General features: G+C 42.3%; 1 protein-coding gene across 3 annotated transcripts in view; it reads left to right on the top strand.

Annotated features, from left to right (window-relative positions):
- LOC139392192 (mediator of RNA polymerase II transcription subunit 30-like) overlaps positions 1-18176 on the top strand; it is a 42258-nt gene extending 24082 nt beyond the window's left edge. The window contains exon 5 of one of the 3 annotated variants that reach the window (XM_071139978.1): positions 11407-18176. In XM_071139978.1, coding sequence (XP_070996079.1) covers positions 11407-11502 — 96 coding nt within the window. In that variant the 3' untranslated portion in view covers positions 11503-18176. The remainder of the gene's footprint in view (positions 1-11406) is intronic. The other 2 variants (XM_071139979.1, XM_071139980.1) reach the window with 2 other exon arrangements.
- Positions 18177-19008: the final 832 nt, after the last annotated feature.

The following is a 19008-nucleotide window of genomic DNA, read 5'->3' as shown; positions in this document are numbered from 1 at the left end:
GGCTTTGAATCCTAAACACTGCTTTCAAGATGGGATGAACTTTTCAACTCTGGGATTACACATTTTCTGTACTGAAAATACATGTATGCCCCTTTGACTGTAAAGTAACTTAAACACTGATGTGAGAGTGGATCCCCTGGTTTTAAAGCGAATATTTAGCGTATTCCAAAGAACGCATTTGTAGTACAAGTGCTTAGGTCAGACGAAATGGGCCTACTCGCTGTTGTTCTGCGAGTCACGTTATCCAGCACAAAAACAGTTATACATCATATGCAATGGGCTGTGTTTGGCCCCGCCATTTGGTTTTAAAGAGAGGGTGTGAAATGGCAGTTTAGCCTTTGTGGTCCTCATATATAATCACAAAGCAGAGCCCAGTCAATACCGCTACCTGGCGGCAGGTCAAGTGCTGCAGAGGGCCGGGCAGGGTGAAGAAGGAAAAGAAAAGCAGCAGAATCAATGGGAACTGTTCTGCCACAGTCAGCTGACACTGCAAGCTTTCCAGCTCAGGGCTGAGGACATATTGAAAGGCGTGGTGTATGCAGAGGATGACAACATGGCCATTGTATTTCTGCCAGTGAGCAGTGGAAGGCGTTATCTTCCCCACCATACCTTGGGCCCTTGTCCTCCTGGGAGGCCCATGTCAGCTAGTGTACACTTGGGCAGTTAAACTTTCTGGATTTTCTTTAAGGGAGAGTTGATCAATTCAATGAAGGAAATGAACCCTTTACACTCGTGGAAATTGGCCTATATGGATAGGGCAAAATGTAAATGTTTATTACGGAAGAAATAATAACCATGGTACCAATGTGGCGCAGCGGTCTAAGGCACTGCATCTCAGTGCTTGAGGCGTCACAACAGACACCCTGTTGCGAATCCAGTCTGTATCATAACCGGCCCTGATTGGGAGTCTCATAGGGAGGCACACAATTGGCCCAGCGTTGTCCGGGTCTGACCGGTGTAGGCCATCATTGTAAATAAGAATTTGTTCTTGACTGACTTGCCTAGTTAAATAAAGGTGTAAAAAAAAAATATATATTTAAAAAAAAGATGACAGTTTGGAGATTATGGGAAAATGATCAGACCAAAGGTGAGGACACAACAGTTCACCTGAAACAAAACATTAAATGAAACATTACCCTGTTGATTTGTATGTGCGTTTTACATCTACTGTTCTTTTCGCCACATCTGTTGATTACAAAGTCTAAAAATACTCTAAATACATTCAGTAACACGGTAAGAATATTCCTGGAACACGCGGGGTAGGTGCAACATACAAAGAACAGGAAGGCTGTTCATGCTCCCAATTCACCACTTTGTTAACAACGTTTCGATCCCAAACGGATTTCCGCCACGTCAAAGAGACGAGAGTGCTCCCAACTCAAAAGATACACATTCCCCTTTACATGACGCATGGTGGGTGTGGAAACAATTCACTTTTGCCCATAGTCAACCATAATGAAGCATACGGGATTATATACATACAAATGGGTCCGAGTTATAACCTAGGCAACAGTATGACCATTGGCCGCGGTGGCCGTAGATATAATTAGTCACCTAATTCAAAAACAACTTGCGTACCTCTAATAATTTGATATCAATTAGATTGGCACATGTAGCAGTTACAGAAAATCTATTATATACATATTTACAAAATGCCATGTTCGGGCAGGTAGCGTTCTCCTGGCATCCGCCAAACCCAGTATCTCCACACCTCCTAGGAGCCTTAACATATTCGATACCAATGTATGTCAGAGAGCTGATGTCGTGACGAGCCTCCATGAAATGCGCAGCCACAGGGCTTCTCTGATCAAGAGTCCTGATATTACTCCTGTGTTCTGCTATCCTTGTTTTCAGAGCTCAGTTAGTGTTTCCTACACAGCATAGACCACAAATACACTTGATCAGGTATACCACATTTGTTGGAGAATAAGTAATGACGCCTTTAATCTTAATGGCCTTGCCCGCGATGTGGTGATTGAACGTTGTGCATTTGTTCGTAAAGTTACACTGGGTAGATCGGCCACATCTCTAATTACCATTCGTCTCATTGTCTAGGTAGGTGCTCTGTGTCACTCTGTACTACAGATCCTGCATATGTGAGACTGTATTAGCTTATGGGGAGACTCTTTTTCAGGGGTACAGGGTGGAAGCTATCTTCGCGTAACAGGGAATTCCTGCTGTTTGGCTTCCCGTATAGGTCCGCATTAGAACCACCCCCTCTCCCTCTATATCAAAATGTCCAGAATACTTGTTTCATGCACACCAAAGGTGATCGTGAGGTTCAGTATTGATGGAATGGAATTTATAAAGTTTGCTGTGCCCTAAAATCGAAGGAATGTCATCAATTAAGTGTTTCCAGAGCTTGATATGGTGCAAGAATGGATTGTTAGGGCTGAAAATCACATTCTATTCGAACAACCCCAAATACAGATTGGCATAATTCCGTGCCATTTGACTCTTATTACATCATTTTACTCTCTTGTTTGTAACCAATCGGTCTTATGTAGCAAAATTTGAAATTGTGTTTTTTTTTTATACATTGAATAAAAGTAGAGACAGAAAATGGTATATCATACACTGCAGTTGAGGAACAATGAGAAAGAAATTCTGCTTTGAAAGTTGATGAACTTGTAACCTCACTTTTGAGAAAATGTTCCTTGAATGTTTTGGTACCTACTGGAGAGCTCTTCTTTGTCTACACCCATTCAGCATCGTTCACACCCTCTTAAGCCTTAGCCCCGCCCAACTATTTAAGGATTCACATGTGAGGCCATGTACTAAACAACCAAAGATTTCAAGACTAAATGCTGGTTTATACTACGGGTGTATTCGTACATTGGAGTGCCAGAGTGCGCTCTGAGCATTTCGTCAATTTAGATCGTTGTCAGATTGTCCGTTCATAAATGTTGAGTGTTTCGCTCTTGGAGCGTTCAGAATGCACACTGGACGCTCGGACCGCGAAGTTGGGTTGATCGGAGTGTTCTGACCTAACAGCAGCAGTCAAGCGCCCAAGCTAACTGGCTAATGTTGGCTAGCTTGCTAGCTACTTCCAGACATAACAGCGAGAACAGCTCACTCTGACCGTTTTAGTAGTCCTAGCAGAGCTGATTAGGCTGTTTTTATGTTATCTAGAGCGTTAGTGACTGTAACTGTGCTGCTGGCAACAATTTAATTATGCTTTTATGCCAACACCGGCCATGTTCAACGGCATTGAGCCTTCGTAAATGTATCAGTTAGTTACCAGCTATGTCTATCGACAGTTGTCATGAACACTCTATTGAAATGGTTACTTGCATAGTGGAGTCTTTGGATTAGACATGTAGCTAAACAATGAACCATAATCCCAACTCATAAGGTTACTACCCTGCATGAATCTGCAGGTAGCAAGCCAACCAGGTTCAATGTTAGCTAGCTAACATTAGGCTATAACTAGCAATGCAAATGGCTCTGAGATATGAATATTAATACACAGATCATACATGTAACGTTAGCTAGCGAGCCAGCCAGAAAATGTATTTGACAAAATTAGAAACATGTAATATCTTGAAAATGTAGCTAGCCAGACTTTCTATCTTGTTCTCTTTTTGACTCGCTCTGCATATTTGCAATCAACTCTAATTCCCCCGGGCCTTCCACTGATTTCAAAACTCGGTCCTCCAGAAAGTGGAGAGCAACACTTTGATATCTTTAAAAAAAAGCTGCGTTAGAAAGGATTATCGACAAATACTGACCAGGTCATAGACAGAAGCGTGCAACATGGCAGACCAATCATAACTCATCTCTTGGCATGTCCAGCCAGTCCATTATCTCAGCCTATCATGGTTAGCAGGAAGGTTCCTGTCTTTTTTCATGGCTAAACCAACTAGTCATTTAAAAAAATGATTTGTATTTATAGATGGCATACAAGTTTGTTATTAAGGCACATGAATGTTCACATGTTCCAGAATGCATTTCTGCCAAAGAATGCATTTGATTAAAAAAAAAGTTTCAAATGGCTCTCCTGTGAAGTAGTGACGTGTGACAAGCGCCTAGTTTCCTGAAACGAGTCACATTTTATTAGATAGCAATGAAATGATAAGTATCTAAAGGAAATAGGCTGTCTTGGCCTAATTCCAAAACTTATACAGCAAATAAAGGTGTTATTGTCATCAAAGAAGGTGAATGATGTGCATTTTATAATGCTTATATTGCTCGTTCATGCGTGCACAGTTTTGTGACAGGTCTGATTTTTATAACAGGAAACATGCGTATCTATGGCACACGCAGATATTTAGTGTGAAATGTACACAATGATTAGGAATGAGGCCCCTGGACATTTTGATAAAAGGGGAGGGGGGTGGTTTTAACACAGACCTATGCAGGAAGCCGACTGACCGGAATTCCCTGTTACCCGGAGATAACTTCCACCCTACCCCCCTGAAAAAGAGCCTCCCAATCAGCCAATACAGTCGCATAATGCAGCATCTGGGGCACACAGAGGGACTATGACAAACAAGCGCACTGTCTGGATGAACGCTTTAGACTCCGGGGTTACCCAGAGGAATGGCTGTATGACACACAGGACTGTTACAAAAATATGACCCAGGATGACATCCTCACTCACAAACCACCCTCTGACCAACGAGTCCAATGCTTCCTTCAGTACTCCCCACTTGGCAAACAGTTCAACCATATCATAAAACATTTAAAAACGCTGTCACATCTTGAGCACAACTGGAAAAGATGTTTAAAAGGTAGTCTTTAGACACACCTCCAACTTCAGTCAAAGGGTGGGGAGGTCTGTCGGTCTCTTCTACCGGTGCCACTTAGCACCTACCTAGACAATGTGTCGGGACGGTAATTACAGATGTGGCCGATGTACCCAGTGTAACTTTACGGACAAATGCACAACGTTCAATCACCACATCGCGGGCAGAGCCATTAAGATTAAGGGCGTCATTACTTATTCTCCAACAAATGTGGTATACCTGATCAAGTGTATTTGTGGTCTATGCTGTGTAGGAAACACTAACTGAGCTCTGAAAACAAGGATAGCAGAACACAGGAGTAATATCAGGACTCTTGATCAGAGAAGCCCTGTGGCTGCGCATTTCATGGAGGCTCGTCACGACATCAGCTCTCTGACATACATTGGTATCGAACATGTTAAGGCTCCTAGGTGGGGTGCAGATACTAAAAACAGACCCGCAGTCATGAGTCATGACCACACTAAAATTCCATGTGACCATTGAGTCACGGTAATTTCCTTTTATATACTCTGGACATGCGTCAGTAGTACCCAACTTGCTAACTACCATTAGGGCCGAATGGCCTGGTACTCAGGGTTCTATTGTCCCTCTAACTACTCTGGCATCAATATAAATGCTATCGAAAATCACATCAAACAATTGTAATTCAAACAGTAGACCTATCATACTTTTAAAAAACACCTCACTGTGATGATCAATTTGGAGAAAGAAGTTCAACAGCAGGTTGAAACAGTGTAAAACATAGTTGTTTGTGGATGTTGTTTCAACACCTAACAACAAAATGGACAGCCCTTTCTAAGGTGATGATTAATTCAAAACACCCATATGCATATTAGAACTTATGCATATGCATAGCCTTATGAGCCCAAACCCAAGAGAATATATATATATATATTTATCCTACTACTACATATTATGCATGACAAAAAAAAAACATAACTCATTTAAGATGTCTTTGGTACATAATTGGTCTAGCCTATACACCAAAATTAAACATTTGAGTAATCGCCTTTGAGTGTGGACTGTATTATGTTGCATACTGGATGGACTGATTACCTTATGCTACACTCCAAAATCCATGAGTCTGGTAGAGAATGTATAGTCAGTCGATGCTGTCGGTTCATCGATTGTGCATGGCGGATTACAGTTAGTTTACAATAAGTGAATTTGTATTTGATTTTGAATAGCCTAGTATTTTTTTTCTATTTTCAGAATGAATTGAGTGACACTTTACCTTCAGCTATACAGAATCTCGCCACCATCCATCTCCCCTTTTCTGTCCATTATTCTTTTCTTGGGTGCGCAGGAAAGCTCTCAACAGTTTAGTGAAATATGTTTCGTTGCGAAAGCATGTCACTATTGATATTCCCGAACAGCTTTCACTTGGATTCCCAAGTGATGCACTGGGTAGCTGCAGGAACAAGGTTTGAGAGCCCATGGCATACAGAGTTTGGGCAGAATATCACCTGTCGGGCAGTGAGAGCATACTCCTCAAACAGTGGTTGATGTGGGGAGGGAAATAAGTGTTCTTTATATTTATTTCTCAGCTGCTCATGTTAAACACAGCTCCGCTATAAAACCGAAGTAGCCTATAAAACAGACTGGCGGGGGAAAAGCACGGCCTCCATTCCATATTTGCACACAGATGACATGTATTTTCCATCCCTGCCCCTGTTCCTGCCCATTTGATGATGGCCATTCTAAATCAAAACTAATTTGACATATTAGTAAAGATGAAATTGAGAATAGTCTGATGGGTGATAATAGGATCACTTGATGAGAGAACAGCTGTACAGCCTGAGACAAGCAACTGAGCTTTTCTTTTTTGCCACTTATTCAAATGATCAATAGCCTATTGTCGCACCATGCAGCCCATATATGTTTTGATTTCTAAACACATTCTAAGGTGTGTATCATTCACAACTAAAGTCGTCAAATAACTCTACATCTAGCATATAGGACCCGTTTCAAAACCACTTTTACACTCCAACATAGCCACTTAATATGCGCACTCACAAAAATATCAAGTTCAATTATATTCTTAGTTTAAAATCAGATCAAATAAATAATGGAACGGGACATGCCGACAGTTTATGGTAGGTGCAGCATAAGAACAAAAAAAGGACAAAGGTTTGAGCGAGAGGACTAAATGATGTCTCCATGTGGCCACACACCTCTCCAAAGTGTGCACAGTTCTTAAGTAGGCTGCTGTCAACTCCAAAGCACACTTACTATCAGAAGACTGCTGGCTTACCCCCTCAGTTCAGTTCTTACTGCTTACTGAGGGACCTGCCTAACTCACTACACAATAGACCTCTACAAAAGTCTGTGGTGGCACTAGATAGTCCACGCAGCATAAAGATGAACCTGTAAAGAAAGTGTCATGAGTTCAACTGACGTTTTTTTTTTTTTCACGACCAACCCCTTTCTTGACAATGGCACACCCACCCAACAGCATGCCCAAAAGAACACCGACGACAACTGAAGATTGTAGCTATGTTTGGTGGAAATGTGAGATGGCGTTTGAACGGGTCTTTGACAAGCTCAGAACTGACTCATCCTCGGCTGCCAATGAAAACGAGGAAGCACTGATAGATTATGGAGGAGGGTGCTCTCGCAGCAATATGAGAACACTCTTCTCCTTTTCTTTCCTCTCTCTCCTCTGTCCTCTCCAACTGCCTAATCCCCTCGCCTCACTCATAGACACTTACACTTGTAATTCCCAGCCAGATCCAACCGGAGTGAAAGCAGCGATTTTGAATAGCCAGCGACAGGGCGGATTAGCCAAGCGAAATCCAGACTGAAGGCATGTTTTTTTTTAGCATGACTCGTTATTCTTGACTTTGGCCGGCAACTTTAAAGCCGTTGGTCAGTTATCGTCGAAATCCGCTCAATTATAAAGCTGCTGGGTTCTGAAAGGGTGGAGGTCGATATTTTTAATTGTAGAAGAAACAGAAAAAGGAGGAATCTCATCTATTGGTATGATATCATAACAAGATTAGTTTTCGTCTAATCATTCAAAACCCTGAATGTCTCTAATGGGACAAAATCCAACAATCAATGAACACAGAAATGTCAATTATGTAAGATAATAGACTGTCTGTACTTTCGGGACTATACCGGACTGTTTGAAAGTAATAGAAATTACAGTGTAAGGGTGGCTGAGATGTTGTTTCCAAAATTTGCTCCTAGAACTCCATCACTCAGCCGAGAGAGAAATCTTTGGCGTATTTGAATGAACCAGAATTTTTACAAGAAGACGGTTTGATCAAAAAGCCTTACGTCTCTCACCCCCATTACTGAGGACGGCTCCTTTTGATATCATTTCCAGATGAGGGTTGAAGAGAATCAGATGAAGGGAACGGAGCGAGAGAGAGGAACATCCCCAACCCTTCGGCCTCTACGTTCACTCAGTCCACAGAGTTCTATATGATAAGCCATCGCCTCTCCGATAGCTCTCGCACTCCTTCCAATTGTTCTCCTTTAAAGGTGTGACTAATGACGAAGTCATTCCGTTTCAAATCTAACCGTCCCTCAGATATGCATATCCCCTTTGTCTGTTTGCTTTTTTTTAACACACTGATTCGACTTGAGAGGAACCCTTTCAAGTCAGACTAAGAAAGGAGAAGATCACGGAAGCTGTCAAGATAAAAGTTCTGGGTATTAATGAGTAATGGGTATCATCGTGAAATCGCTCTTCTCTCACTCAGCAGATTTGGAAGGACAAAGATAAAGTACATATGAGAGGAGATATGCTGACATGAGAATTGCCGGTGCCCTGGAGCATTCCAACATCTGCCCGAGCGAAACCGCCTCTCTGTCCTCTGCCCAGGTGTGCCATGAAAGCAGGATCTTCTCGGCAGTTGGCTGTCACTCGTCACGTTCACCTCACAGCCCTGGAAACACTTTCATCCCCCCCATCTCATCTTCCCCCATACCACAGCTGGCTGTCATGGGAAAGAGGAAACAACTATAACAGTAACCTGCGTGCACGTACACTCGTCTGTCAGCTCACTGTAGTGTACTGTATCAAGCTGTGCCTATGCTAGCTCAGGTAGGCCTATTGTCTGTGGAAGGCCTCTACAGACGGCAGCTGAAAACGCAATTCTGTGTTTACTTTCATGATTTGTTGACCAGCCACCCTGCTGCGGCTTACACAATGTCAAAAGGAATGAATGTGGATGAAAACGGTCTTGAGTGGCAGGCAAGGAAATGAGAGAGCGCATCCCCAGGATCCCTGAAGTGAGGGAGGGAGTTGGACCCTGTGGCGGAAGGCAGGCTAGGCTGTCAGAGGAGCGGAAGGCATGGCTGTTCTCTCTCAAGTTTGACCAACCAGTCAGAACCATCACTTTCCATCAGCAGTGGGATCGTTCATAGACCTGCAGCTCTGAAATATGAGTGTTAAAAACATATTCCACTGTCTTCCGTTTTTCTCCCAACGGAAGACTTGCTGTGTGAGTCTCATGACTGAACTGAAATTCCAAAGATTTACTGATAAATCTCTCAACTCATAGAGGATAAAGAACAGCTTTTTTTTAGTCACTGGTGGGGTTAATGAGGTACATCCCATATAGTACAGTACACACTCCTCCCTCCCAGTGACTCATAGTGAAAGGCTGGTGGCAAAAGAGAGAGAAGAACCCCCTAGAGACACACTGGAACTGTTCCAAATGTTCCACTCCGGAATATCTTCCAAGGACAATCAGATAAATAGTTTATATTAAGAGGGGCTGTGTGAAATCGATTGCTGAAGGTGTTATCTGCGCTCGCAAAAAATGGCTGGTAATTAGTCACGGCTAAAGGAGCATTAGAGAGCGCAAAATGGATTTCATCTTAATATACAGTGCCGTGAAAAAGTATTGCCCTCTTTCTGATTTTCTCTATTTTTGCTTATGTTTGATACTAAATGTTATCAGATCTTCAACCAAAACCTAATATTAAATAAAGAGAACCTGAGTTTATAAATAACAAAAAGTTACATAACTTTGTTAATTAAATAAATAACATAAGTAATTGCCCAATTGCACTCAATTACTGGTTGTGTCATCTTTTAGCTGCAATGACTGCCACCAAATGCTTCCTGTAGTTGTAAGTCAGTCTCTCACATCGCTGTGGAGGAATTTTGGCCCACTCTTGCATGCAGAACTGCTTTAACTCAGCGACATTTGTGGGTTTTGAATCATGAACTGCTCGTTTCAAGTCTTGCCACAACATCTCAATTGGGATTAGGTCTGGACTTTGACTAGGCCATTCCAAAACTTGTTGCTTTTTAACCATTTTCATTTAGACTTTGTATGTTTTGGATCATGACCCAGCTGCGCTTCAGTTTCAGCTCACAGTCGGATTCCCTGACATTCTCCAATACAGAGCAGAATTTATTGTTCCTTCTATTAAAGGCAATTCGTCCAGTTCCTGTGGCAGTAAAGCATCTCCAAATCATCACACTACTACCACCATGCTTGACCGTTGGAATGAGGTTCTTACTGTGAAATGCGGTGTTTTGGTTTTTCACCAGGCATAAATGGGACCCATGTTATCCAAAAAGTTATACTTTTGACTCATTTGTCCATAGAACATTCTTCCAAGAGTCTTGATGATCATCCAGGTTAATTATGTTCTGCATCAGAGAATTCTACAGGAGAATGTCAGACCATCAGTCTGTGAGCTGAAGCGCAGTTGGGTCATGCAGAAAGACAATGATCCAAAACATACAATCAAGTCTAAATGAGAATGGTTAAAAAGCAAGACATTTTAAGTTTTGGAATGGCCTAGTCAAAGTCCAGACCTAATCCCAATTGAGATGTTGTGGCAAGACTTGAAACGAGCAGTTCATGATTCAAAACCCACAAATGTCGCTGAGTTAAAGCTGTTCTGCATGCAAGAATGGGCCAAAATTCCTCCACAGCGATGTGAGAGACTGACTTACAATGACAGGAAGCATTTGATTGTAGTCATTGCCGCTAAAGGTGGCACAACCAGTTATTTAGTGTAAGGGGGCAATTACTTTTTCACACAGGGGAATTGGGTGTTGCATAACTTAAAATACAAAAAATCACAAAGGGGCAGTTCACTGAACTGCAGATACAGTAGCTCCTGAGTGTATCTCTCCCCATGCTATCTTCTGAAAGCTAGTCAGACCACTATGGCTAGGTAGACTTCTCCAACGCTGGTGCTAGGGCCTGACTTAAGTCCTATAAGGACACTGTTGGCAGGTGTGCTTTTGGAGCAGCTTAGGCTCTGCCATTATTTGTTTGTGCCTAAACCTCAGCAATAAGGCACTTGAGTAAACCGCAGCTGTTGACTAAGATTGGACTTGTGTATTCAAAGGTAATCTTCAGTCAACTGTCTGAGTGATTGACTTTGCCCTGTTGCGTTGTGTACTATACCTGTGAGTTAGGGCCAGATGTGTTAGTTTAGAGATTAAACTACTGCAGGGATTGATCATGTCAGCCAATCAGCTCTCCTAGTTGAAAAACAAAAAGAAAATCCTCCCATGAAAAACAACCGTATGTTCTTTCAGTTGAGGCTCTTGAACCTAATGCCCCTTCCAAAGCTTTTCAAAGGCATCTTATCAACCAACCACCACTGTGTAAATACTTATGTGGCTACGGCTTGTTTGATCGACTCTGACAATGTGATTTCATGTGCTTTATTACAGAAGCTCAAACAGAAGAACCAACAGCTGAAGCAGATAATGGACCAGCTCCGAAACCTCATCTGGGAGATAAACTCCATGCTGGCTGTTAGGAATTGAATGCCAAACACGGCGACACAGAGGGCGTGCATACACACACACACACCACCGACTGGAAGATGGCTATTAACTGGATAAGTGACAGGGTCCCTCTAAGGTGGCACTTAAGAAATACAGGCTTTCACAATATACTACTCTTTCCCACAAGATGAGTTGGGAGAGAAGAAGAATGAAGATAAGTCATGCAATGGGGAAATGCTGATATACATTAACCGGCCAATTTATTAGGCACACCCATTTAGTACTGGGATCAGACTGGTCATCTGCTGCAATAGCCCCATCCATGACAAGGACCAATGAGTTGTGTGTCCTGAGATGTCGTTCTGCACCATTATTTGTTTGTAGCCCACTTGTTAACTTGCATGAGTCTTGCCATTATCCTTCGACCTCTCTCATCAACGAGCTGTTTTCTCCCACAGGACTGCCGCTGACTGGATGTTTTTTTATTTGTCGCACCGTTCTTGGTAAACCCTAGACACGGTCATTTGTGAAAATCCCAGGAGCGCGGCCGTTTCTAAGATACTGGATCCGGCGTGCTTGGCACCGACGATCATACCATGCTCAAAGTTGATTAGGTCACTCCTTTTGCCCATTCTAACATTCAATCGCACAATAATCGAATGCCTCGATGCCCCTCTGCATGCTTTATACAGCAAGCCACGTGACTCACTCTCTTTAGGAGCGATCCATGTGTGTGAACGGGATGTTGTACCTAATACACTGGCCGGTGAGTGTAGTTATCGCCTACAATATGGTTGAGGACTTTCAGAGTTGTGGTTTGAAAGACTATAGTCATGGCTTTCAGTAGAATTCAAATCAACCGTTGATTTATTGTAGGCACTAGGTATAAATGCAGGACAATATGTAGTCAATCGTACAACATTTTATATATTTAATCTCTATCCCAAAATATGACAAATACTCAGATTACCCATTTAAAGGGGTTTTGATGTTCTATTTCCCTCAATATGTTTTTATACATTCCTTAACCATTTTAGCTAAAAGGACATACAGGGCAACATTTGTGAAGGAGAGCACAGACATGTAAAAAAATACTAGGGCACATTGTTGAAAATAAGTTTCAAATTAAATCACTGCCAGATTGAGGTTTGCATTATTTTTACTGGACTTTTTATGATCATCACAATGTCTCGTTAACTTTTGTAATTCTATGGCGCTATAAATCCTGCTGTGATTTAGGCCACTGTTTCTTTCTGTTCTATTTTTAGATCTGTGTTCTCACTGCTCACGAGGACCGTCAGATCAGGTCTCTTTGTGGTCTTTTTGGATTGTCCCCAGGCTTTAAAAGTAAAACAAAAAAATTCCAGCCAGAAACAGTGCCGGCCCAGCCAATAAGCGACATAAACAACTTAGTAGGGTCCCGTGGCCACTGGGGCCCCCTGACCCTTTGATTGAATCCTGGTGTTATTATACTGATGATTTGTCGGAACAGAGGGTTTCTTTACGTACAGTGCATTCGGAAAGTATTGAGACCCCTTCACTTGTTCCACATTTTGTTACAACCTTATTCTAAAATTGATTAAAATATTTTAATAGTTTAATAGTTTTTCCCTTCATCAATCTACACACAATACCCCATAATGACAAAGCAAAAACAGATGTAGAAATTTTAGCAATATTACAAAGAAAAAAACTATCACATTCAGACCCTTTACTCAGTACTTTGTTGAAGCACCTTTGGCAGCGATTACAGCCTCGAGTCTTCTTGGGCATGATGCTACAAGCTTGGCACACCTGTATTTGGCTTCTCCCATTGTAGCTTCTCCCATTCCTTTCTGCAGATCCTCTCAAGCCCTGTCAGGTTGGATGGGGAGCGTCACTGCACAGCTATTTTCAGGTCAGATATGTTGGATCGGGTTCAAGTCCGGGCTCTGGCTGGGCCACTCAAGGACATTCAGACTTTTACCGAAGCCACCCCTATGTTTTCTTGGCTGTATGCTTAGGGTCATTGTCCTGGTGAACATTCGTCCCAGTCTGAGGTCCTGAGCGCTATGGAGCAGGTTTTCATCAAGGATCTCTGTAGTTTGCTCCGTTCATCTTTCCCTCGATCCTGACTAGTCTCTCAGTCCCTGCCTCTGAAAAACATCCCACAGCATGATACTGCCACCACCAAGCTTCACCGTATGGATGGTCTTGGCCAAGTGATGAGTGGTGCCTGGTTTCCTCCAGACGTGACGCTTGGCATTTAGGCCAAAGAGTTCAATCTTAGTTTCATCAGACCAGAGAATCTTGTTTGTCATGGCACCTAAAGGACTTTCAGACTTCGTGGCAAACTCAAAGCAGGCTGTCATGTGCCTTTTACTGAGCAGTGGCTTCCGCCTGGGCACTCTACAATAAAGGCCTGATTGGTGGAGTGCTGCAGAGATGGTTGTCCTCCCATCTCCTCAGAGGAACTCTGGAACTCTGTCAGGGTCACCATCGGGTTCTTGGTCACCTCCCTCACCAAGGCCCTTCTCCCCCAGTTGCTCAGTTTGGCTAGACGGCCAGCTCTAGGAAGAGTCTTGGTGATTCCAAACTTCTAACATTCATGAGTGATGGATGCCACTGTGTTCTTGAGGACCTTCAATTCTAAATACATTTTTTGGTACCCTTCCGCATGTCTGTGCCTCGACACAATCTTGTTTTAGAGCTCTACGGACAATTCCTTCAACCTCATGGCTTGGATTTTGCTCTGACAACTGTGGGACCTTGCATAGACAGGTGTGTGCCTTTCCAAATCATGTCCAATCAATTTAATTTACCACAGGTGGACTCCAATTACGTTGTAGAAACATCTCAAGGATGATCCATGGAAACAGGATGCACCTGAGCTCAATTGAGTGTTTTTGTTTTGTCATTAATTTTAGAATAAGGCTGTAACATAAAATGGTGAAAAAAGTAAAGGGGTCTGAATATATTCCCGAATGCAGTGTAGGTGATGGTTTCTACGGTTGTAGCTGGAGGGAGTAGACCTACAGCTCCATCTGGTTGTTGACAACTATCATTTTAGCTAAGCCTAACCCTTTTCCTAACCTTAACCTCAGGTTGGATTCATTCTGTATCGTGGAAGATCTGCATTACAATGTAAAGGTAATTTCCAATTAGGTCGACATATGCAGCATTTGCCGTGAATGCACTCCCTGCAAACGCTATAACACAGATCTCCCGCAATACAGATTAAATCCAACCCCTCATTCTCCTAACCTGCTACGTAAACAAACCATCAGTCTCGACAAATCATTAGCATCACATCGGCCTCAATCATGTTCTGAGGGAAGCTCCGTCTTGAGCAGAACTAATGTGATTGGTTGGATGAAAGTAGGTGGTTAAAAATATGTTGGAGGCATTACATGCGTGTTGCGACCCGCTTGGATGCCAGTTCAAATCAAGATTACGACTTTTGTTTTCCAACCTTACCGAACATTCTTAACTAATTACATTTCTAATCTATTAACTTTCAACATTTGACTGAACAGCTTTAAATATGTGAAAACATCAGAGCATTAAATAACTTTCAGTCAGGAATGTAGGGTAGGTAGCTTGTTACTCCCAAGTAGTCTTCTTACAAATCAGTCAGTAAGCCCATGTTGGCTAAAATGTTTTAGGTTGCTAGGTAAGTTAGTCTAGCCAGATATCTAAACCTTGTAGTAATTATGGCTGAATTACGAACCAGGTATGCAGGGGACGTGCCCAGGGGCCCGGACCTCCAGCGGGCCCCCATAGATTTTTTTAGTCACTCTCTCAGATGTCTTTAAAATGGCATAAGCCATGGCAAAATATGGAGAATTGCAGGAAATTTGCTTTTAAACTGAAAAATGTTCTATCAAACCCATGGCAAAACCGCACATTTCTCTCTCCGCTGCCAAGAGGGGGGCCCTAAAAAGGTTTTGCCAGCAAGCTTGTTTTTTTTTAGCATAAGGCCGACAGTTTCTCTGTGGCCGACAGAGAAACAGAATGGGAAGGCCGCAGGCTATCAGGTCTCATATTAATATCAATATTATCCTCAGATAAGATTACGATAAATAATTAAGAAGATGGTTGGGGTCATATCCAAGTTGTGTTATGAGGTTATTGTCCTCAGGCAAATGATAGAGGACAATTTGGAGTATGCAACTCCATCTCAAATTTCACACTGTTCCCTATATAGTGCACTACTTTTGACCAGAGCGCATGGGTCTCCGGTCAAAAGCAGTACATTATGTAGGGGATATGGTGTCATTTGGGAAGCAGAATAGGGAGGAAAGCAAAGACGCTCCTTCCACAGAATAAGAATCAATCGCTATAGTGGATCATGATTTATTTTCACAAACCAGGTTTCCAGCCAAACTTTTTATGCTTGTAAAAGTACGGTACAAGGGGGTAACCCCCCCTGTAATTCACATTAACACCACAAGATGTCACCAAATTATTTTCCTTGTCACTGCTCTTGCTCAACAAAAATATCCTCTGTGTCATCACAACTGAGATATTTCAAAACGATTGTGGTAAATTTGTAATTTTCTTGCTATTTTCAAAATGTTGTAGATATATTCCAATAAAGCTTTTTTTTTTAATGAGATACACAAGTAGGAAAGCCTTATGATAAATAATCCACTTGTTTAGAGAGAAATGTAGGTCATTTTTATTTAGTAAAGGGGGTAGCTGGCCCTTGGGGGCTAGTTTCCCCTTTATGGTTATGAATGTGTTTCTACCTGTCATTTAGACAATGACTAGCCCAGTTAGTGAAGTTGCTAGCTAGCATAAACTAGTGCTATCAGTAAATGCTAGTCAGCATAAGGTGCTAGGAGTGCTAGCTAGCAACCTTACTACCAGATTGTCTGAGGTTAAATACATTAAAAAGATAACGTAACTTATTTGCAGTTAGAAATGTTTACACTAGTGACTGATAGCGTTACATTTAATGTTACTTTGTACCCTTTTATGTATTTTGTGTCACATAGCTTGCTATGTTTTTAAGAGAGAGCTTTTCAATTGGCATCTCTCCTCCTTTTTTCAGTCACAGGTGGGGACTGGATTAGGTGTGAGCAGTGCAGGTGGTGGGCGGAGGTTTACTGGGGATAGCTTTATTTGTGACCTATGTACAAATTAGAATTGTGCAATGTTACACTGAATTGAGTTAAGTTGTTATATTCCATTCCAAATGTCGATAAAATACCCTAGACAATGTGGGATCTTTTTGTGTCGGTAAAATCAATTATGCTGGAAATGTTTTTGTGCGCAAATATGGATATAATAACCCATCATGTCGAAGTAACTTGGAGTCACGCGATGACATGTGTAGTCCTCCCACTACGACTCGTCCGGGAAAGCATGCTGTTTATTAGGATACAGATTAAATCATTTCACAGGGTGGTGAAACTGCAAGGTGATGAGCTTGACATGATCAAAAAATGAAACGCCCCTTTTTCAGGACCCTGTCTTTCAACGATAATTTGTGAAAATACAAACACCGTTTCCAATGCTTGTTCAATGAACCATAAACAACGAATGAACATGCACCTGTGGAACGGTCATTAACACACTAACAGCTTACAGACGGTAGGCAATTAAGGTCACAGTTATGAAAACTTAGGACACTAAAGAGGCCTTTCTACTGACTCTGAAAAACACCAAAAGAAAGATGCCCAGGGTCCCTGCTCATCTGCTTGAACGTGCCTTAAGCAAGGAGGCATGAAGATGTGGCCAGGGTAATAAATTGCAATGTCTGTACTGTGAGACGCCCAAGACAGCGCTACAGGGAGACAGAACGGACAGCTGATCGTCCTCGCAGTGGCAGACCACATGTAACAATACCTGCACAGGATCGGTACATCCGAACATCATACCTGCGGGACAGGTACAGGATGGCAACAACAACTGCCCAAGTTACACCAGGAACGCACAATCCCTCCATCAGTGCTCAGACTGTCTGCAATAGGCTGAGAGAAGCTGGACTGAGGGCTTGTCGGCCTGTTGTAAGGCAGGTTCTCACCAGACATCACCGGCAACAACGTCATCTATGGGCACAAACCCACCGTCGCTGGACCAGACAGGACTGGCAAAAAATGCTCTTCACTGACAAGTCTCGGTTTTGTCTCACCAGGGGTGATGGTCAGATTTCGCTTTTATCGTCGAAGGAATGAGCGTTACACCGAGGCCTGTACTCTGGAGCGGGATCAATTTGGAGGGTCTGTCATGGTCTGGGGCGGTGTGTCGCATCATCAGACTGAGCTTGTTGTCATTGCAGGCAATCTCAACGCTGCGCATTACAGGGAAGACATCGTCCTCCCTCAAGTGGTACCCTTTCTGCAGGCTCATCCTGACATGACCCTCCAGCATGACAATGCCAGCCATACTGCTAGTTCTGTGCGTGATTTCCTGCAAGACAGGAATGTCAGTGTTCTGCCATGGCCAGCGAAGAGCCCCGGATCTCAATCCCATTGAGCACGTCTGGGACCTGTTAGATCAGGGGCTAGGCTTTTTATACCTACAGGGGTCATAAAATGATATGACAATCTTAAAACAATTCCATGTTAGCTTAGTAGATATTGCAATCCAAGGGCTTAGACCTAGAGGGGTTTTAAACCCCCCAAAATTTGCCTTGTCTATCCTGTAATGTAACCTGACATTACTATGCTTAGCAGTAGGCTAGACATTGTCTCAAAGCAATAAACAGTCATGCATCAATGATCAAATGTTTCTTTTTTATTATAAATCATTCTTACAAAAATTGGCATGTTTCTATTTCATTTACCTCTATAAAAGTCATTTGTTAATTACAAGGTAGGCAGGAGGAAGGCATCAGGACAGCTGGGAGCAAATTAAGTTGTTAAAAAAAAAAAAAGATATCTTGTCTGTCTGATACAGCCAAGTACTGATAAATAATTCCATAGAAGTGGTCATGCAGGTGCGTTGTCAGCCATCACCACAGTTTAATATCCGACAGAAGAGTGGTCAAGAATGAATGAAAGCGGTGCCAAATCTCCAGTGTACGTCCAGTTGAACGAGAGCCCTGTATGGTGCTCCTCTTCTGACCGACAGTTCAAAATGTCAGTTTGTTACCATGAGCTCAAAATCCAAAATTTGATTGAAAAAACAAAACAAAAAAAATCAGACAGAACCATCCTGCACATCCAACCACACTGATACAGATGCCATGCATTGATAAACCATAGAATGTCTGGTATCCTATGGTTTTATGGAAGGACATGTTTAAATGGAGAGTTGTTTTACATTTGTACCAGATATGACAGTCAAGAGAATTGCCAGTTTTCCCCAAAACTATCAATGAGCATGCAGATGTGGACAGTGACAAAAAAAACATGGTGAATCTAAAATACACTGTAGCAACAAACGGAAACCCTCGATCTGTTCAAGAGACCCAGCTGCCATCGAAATGCTCACAGCAAATCCAATTCTAGATTGGTATCATCTTGTCTCCATGGTGATTATGAATTAACTGACATGGTAACACAAATGGATTTCTATAATGGTTGCAGTTGCTCTATAGATGAAGATTTTAAAAGC

The sequence above is a fragment of the Oncorhynchus clarkii genome, chromosome 32 (genome assembly GCF_045791955.1).
Source record: "Oncorhynchus clarkii lewisi isolate Uvic-CL-2024 chromosome 32, UVic_Ocla_1.0, whole genome shotgun sequence".
In the NCBI taxonomy this organism is placed as follows: Eukaryota; Metazoa; Chordata; class Actinopteri; order Salmoniformes; family Salmonidae; genus Oncorhynchus; species Oncorhynchus clarkii.
Note: the sequence above shows the minus strand (reverse complement) of the source record. Positions and strands in the feature narration are given on the sequence as shown.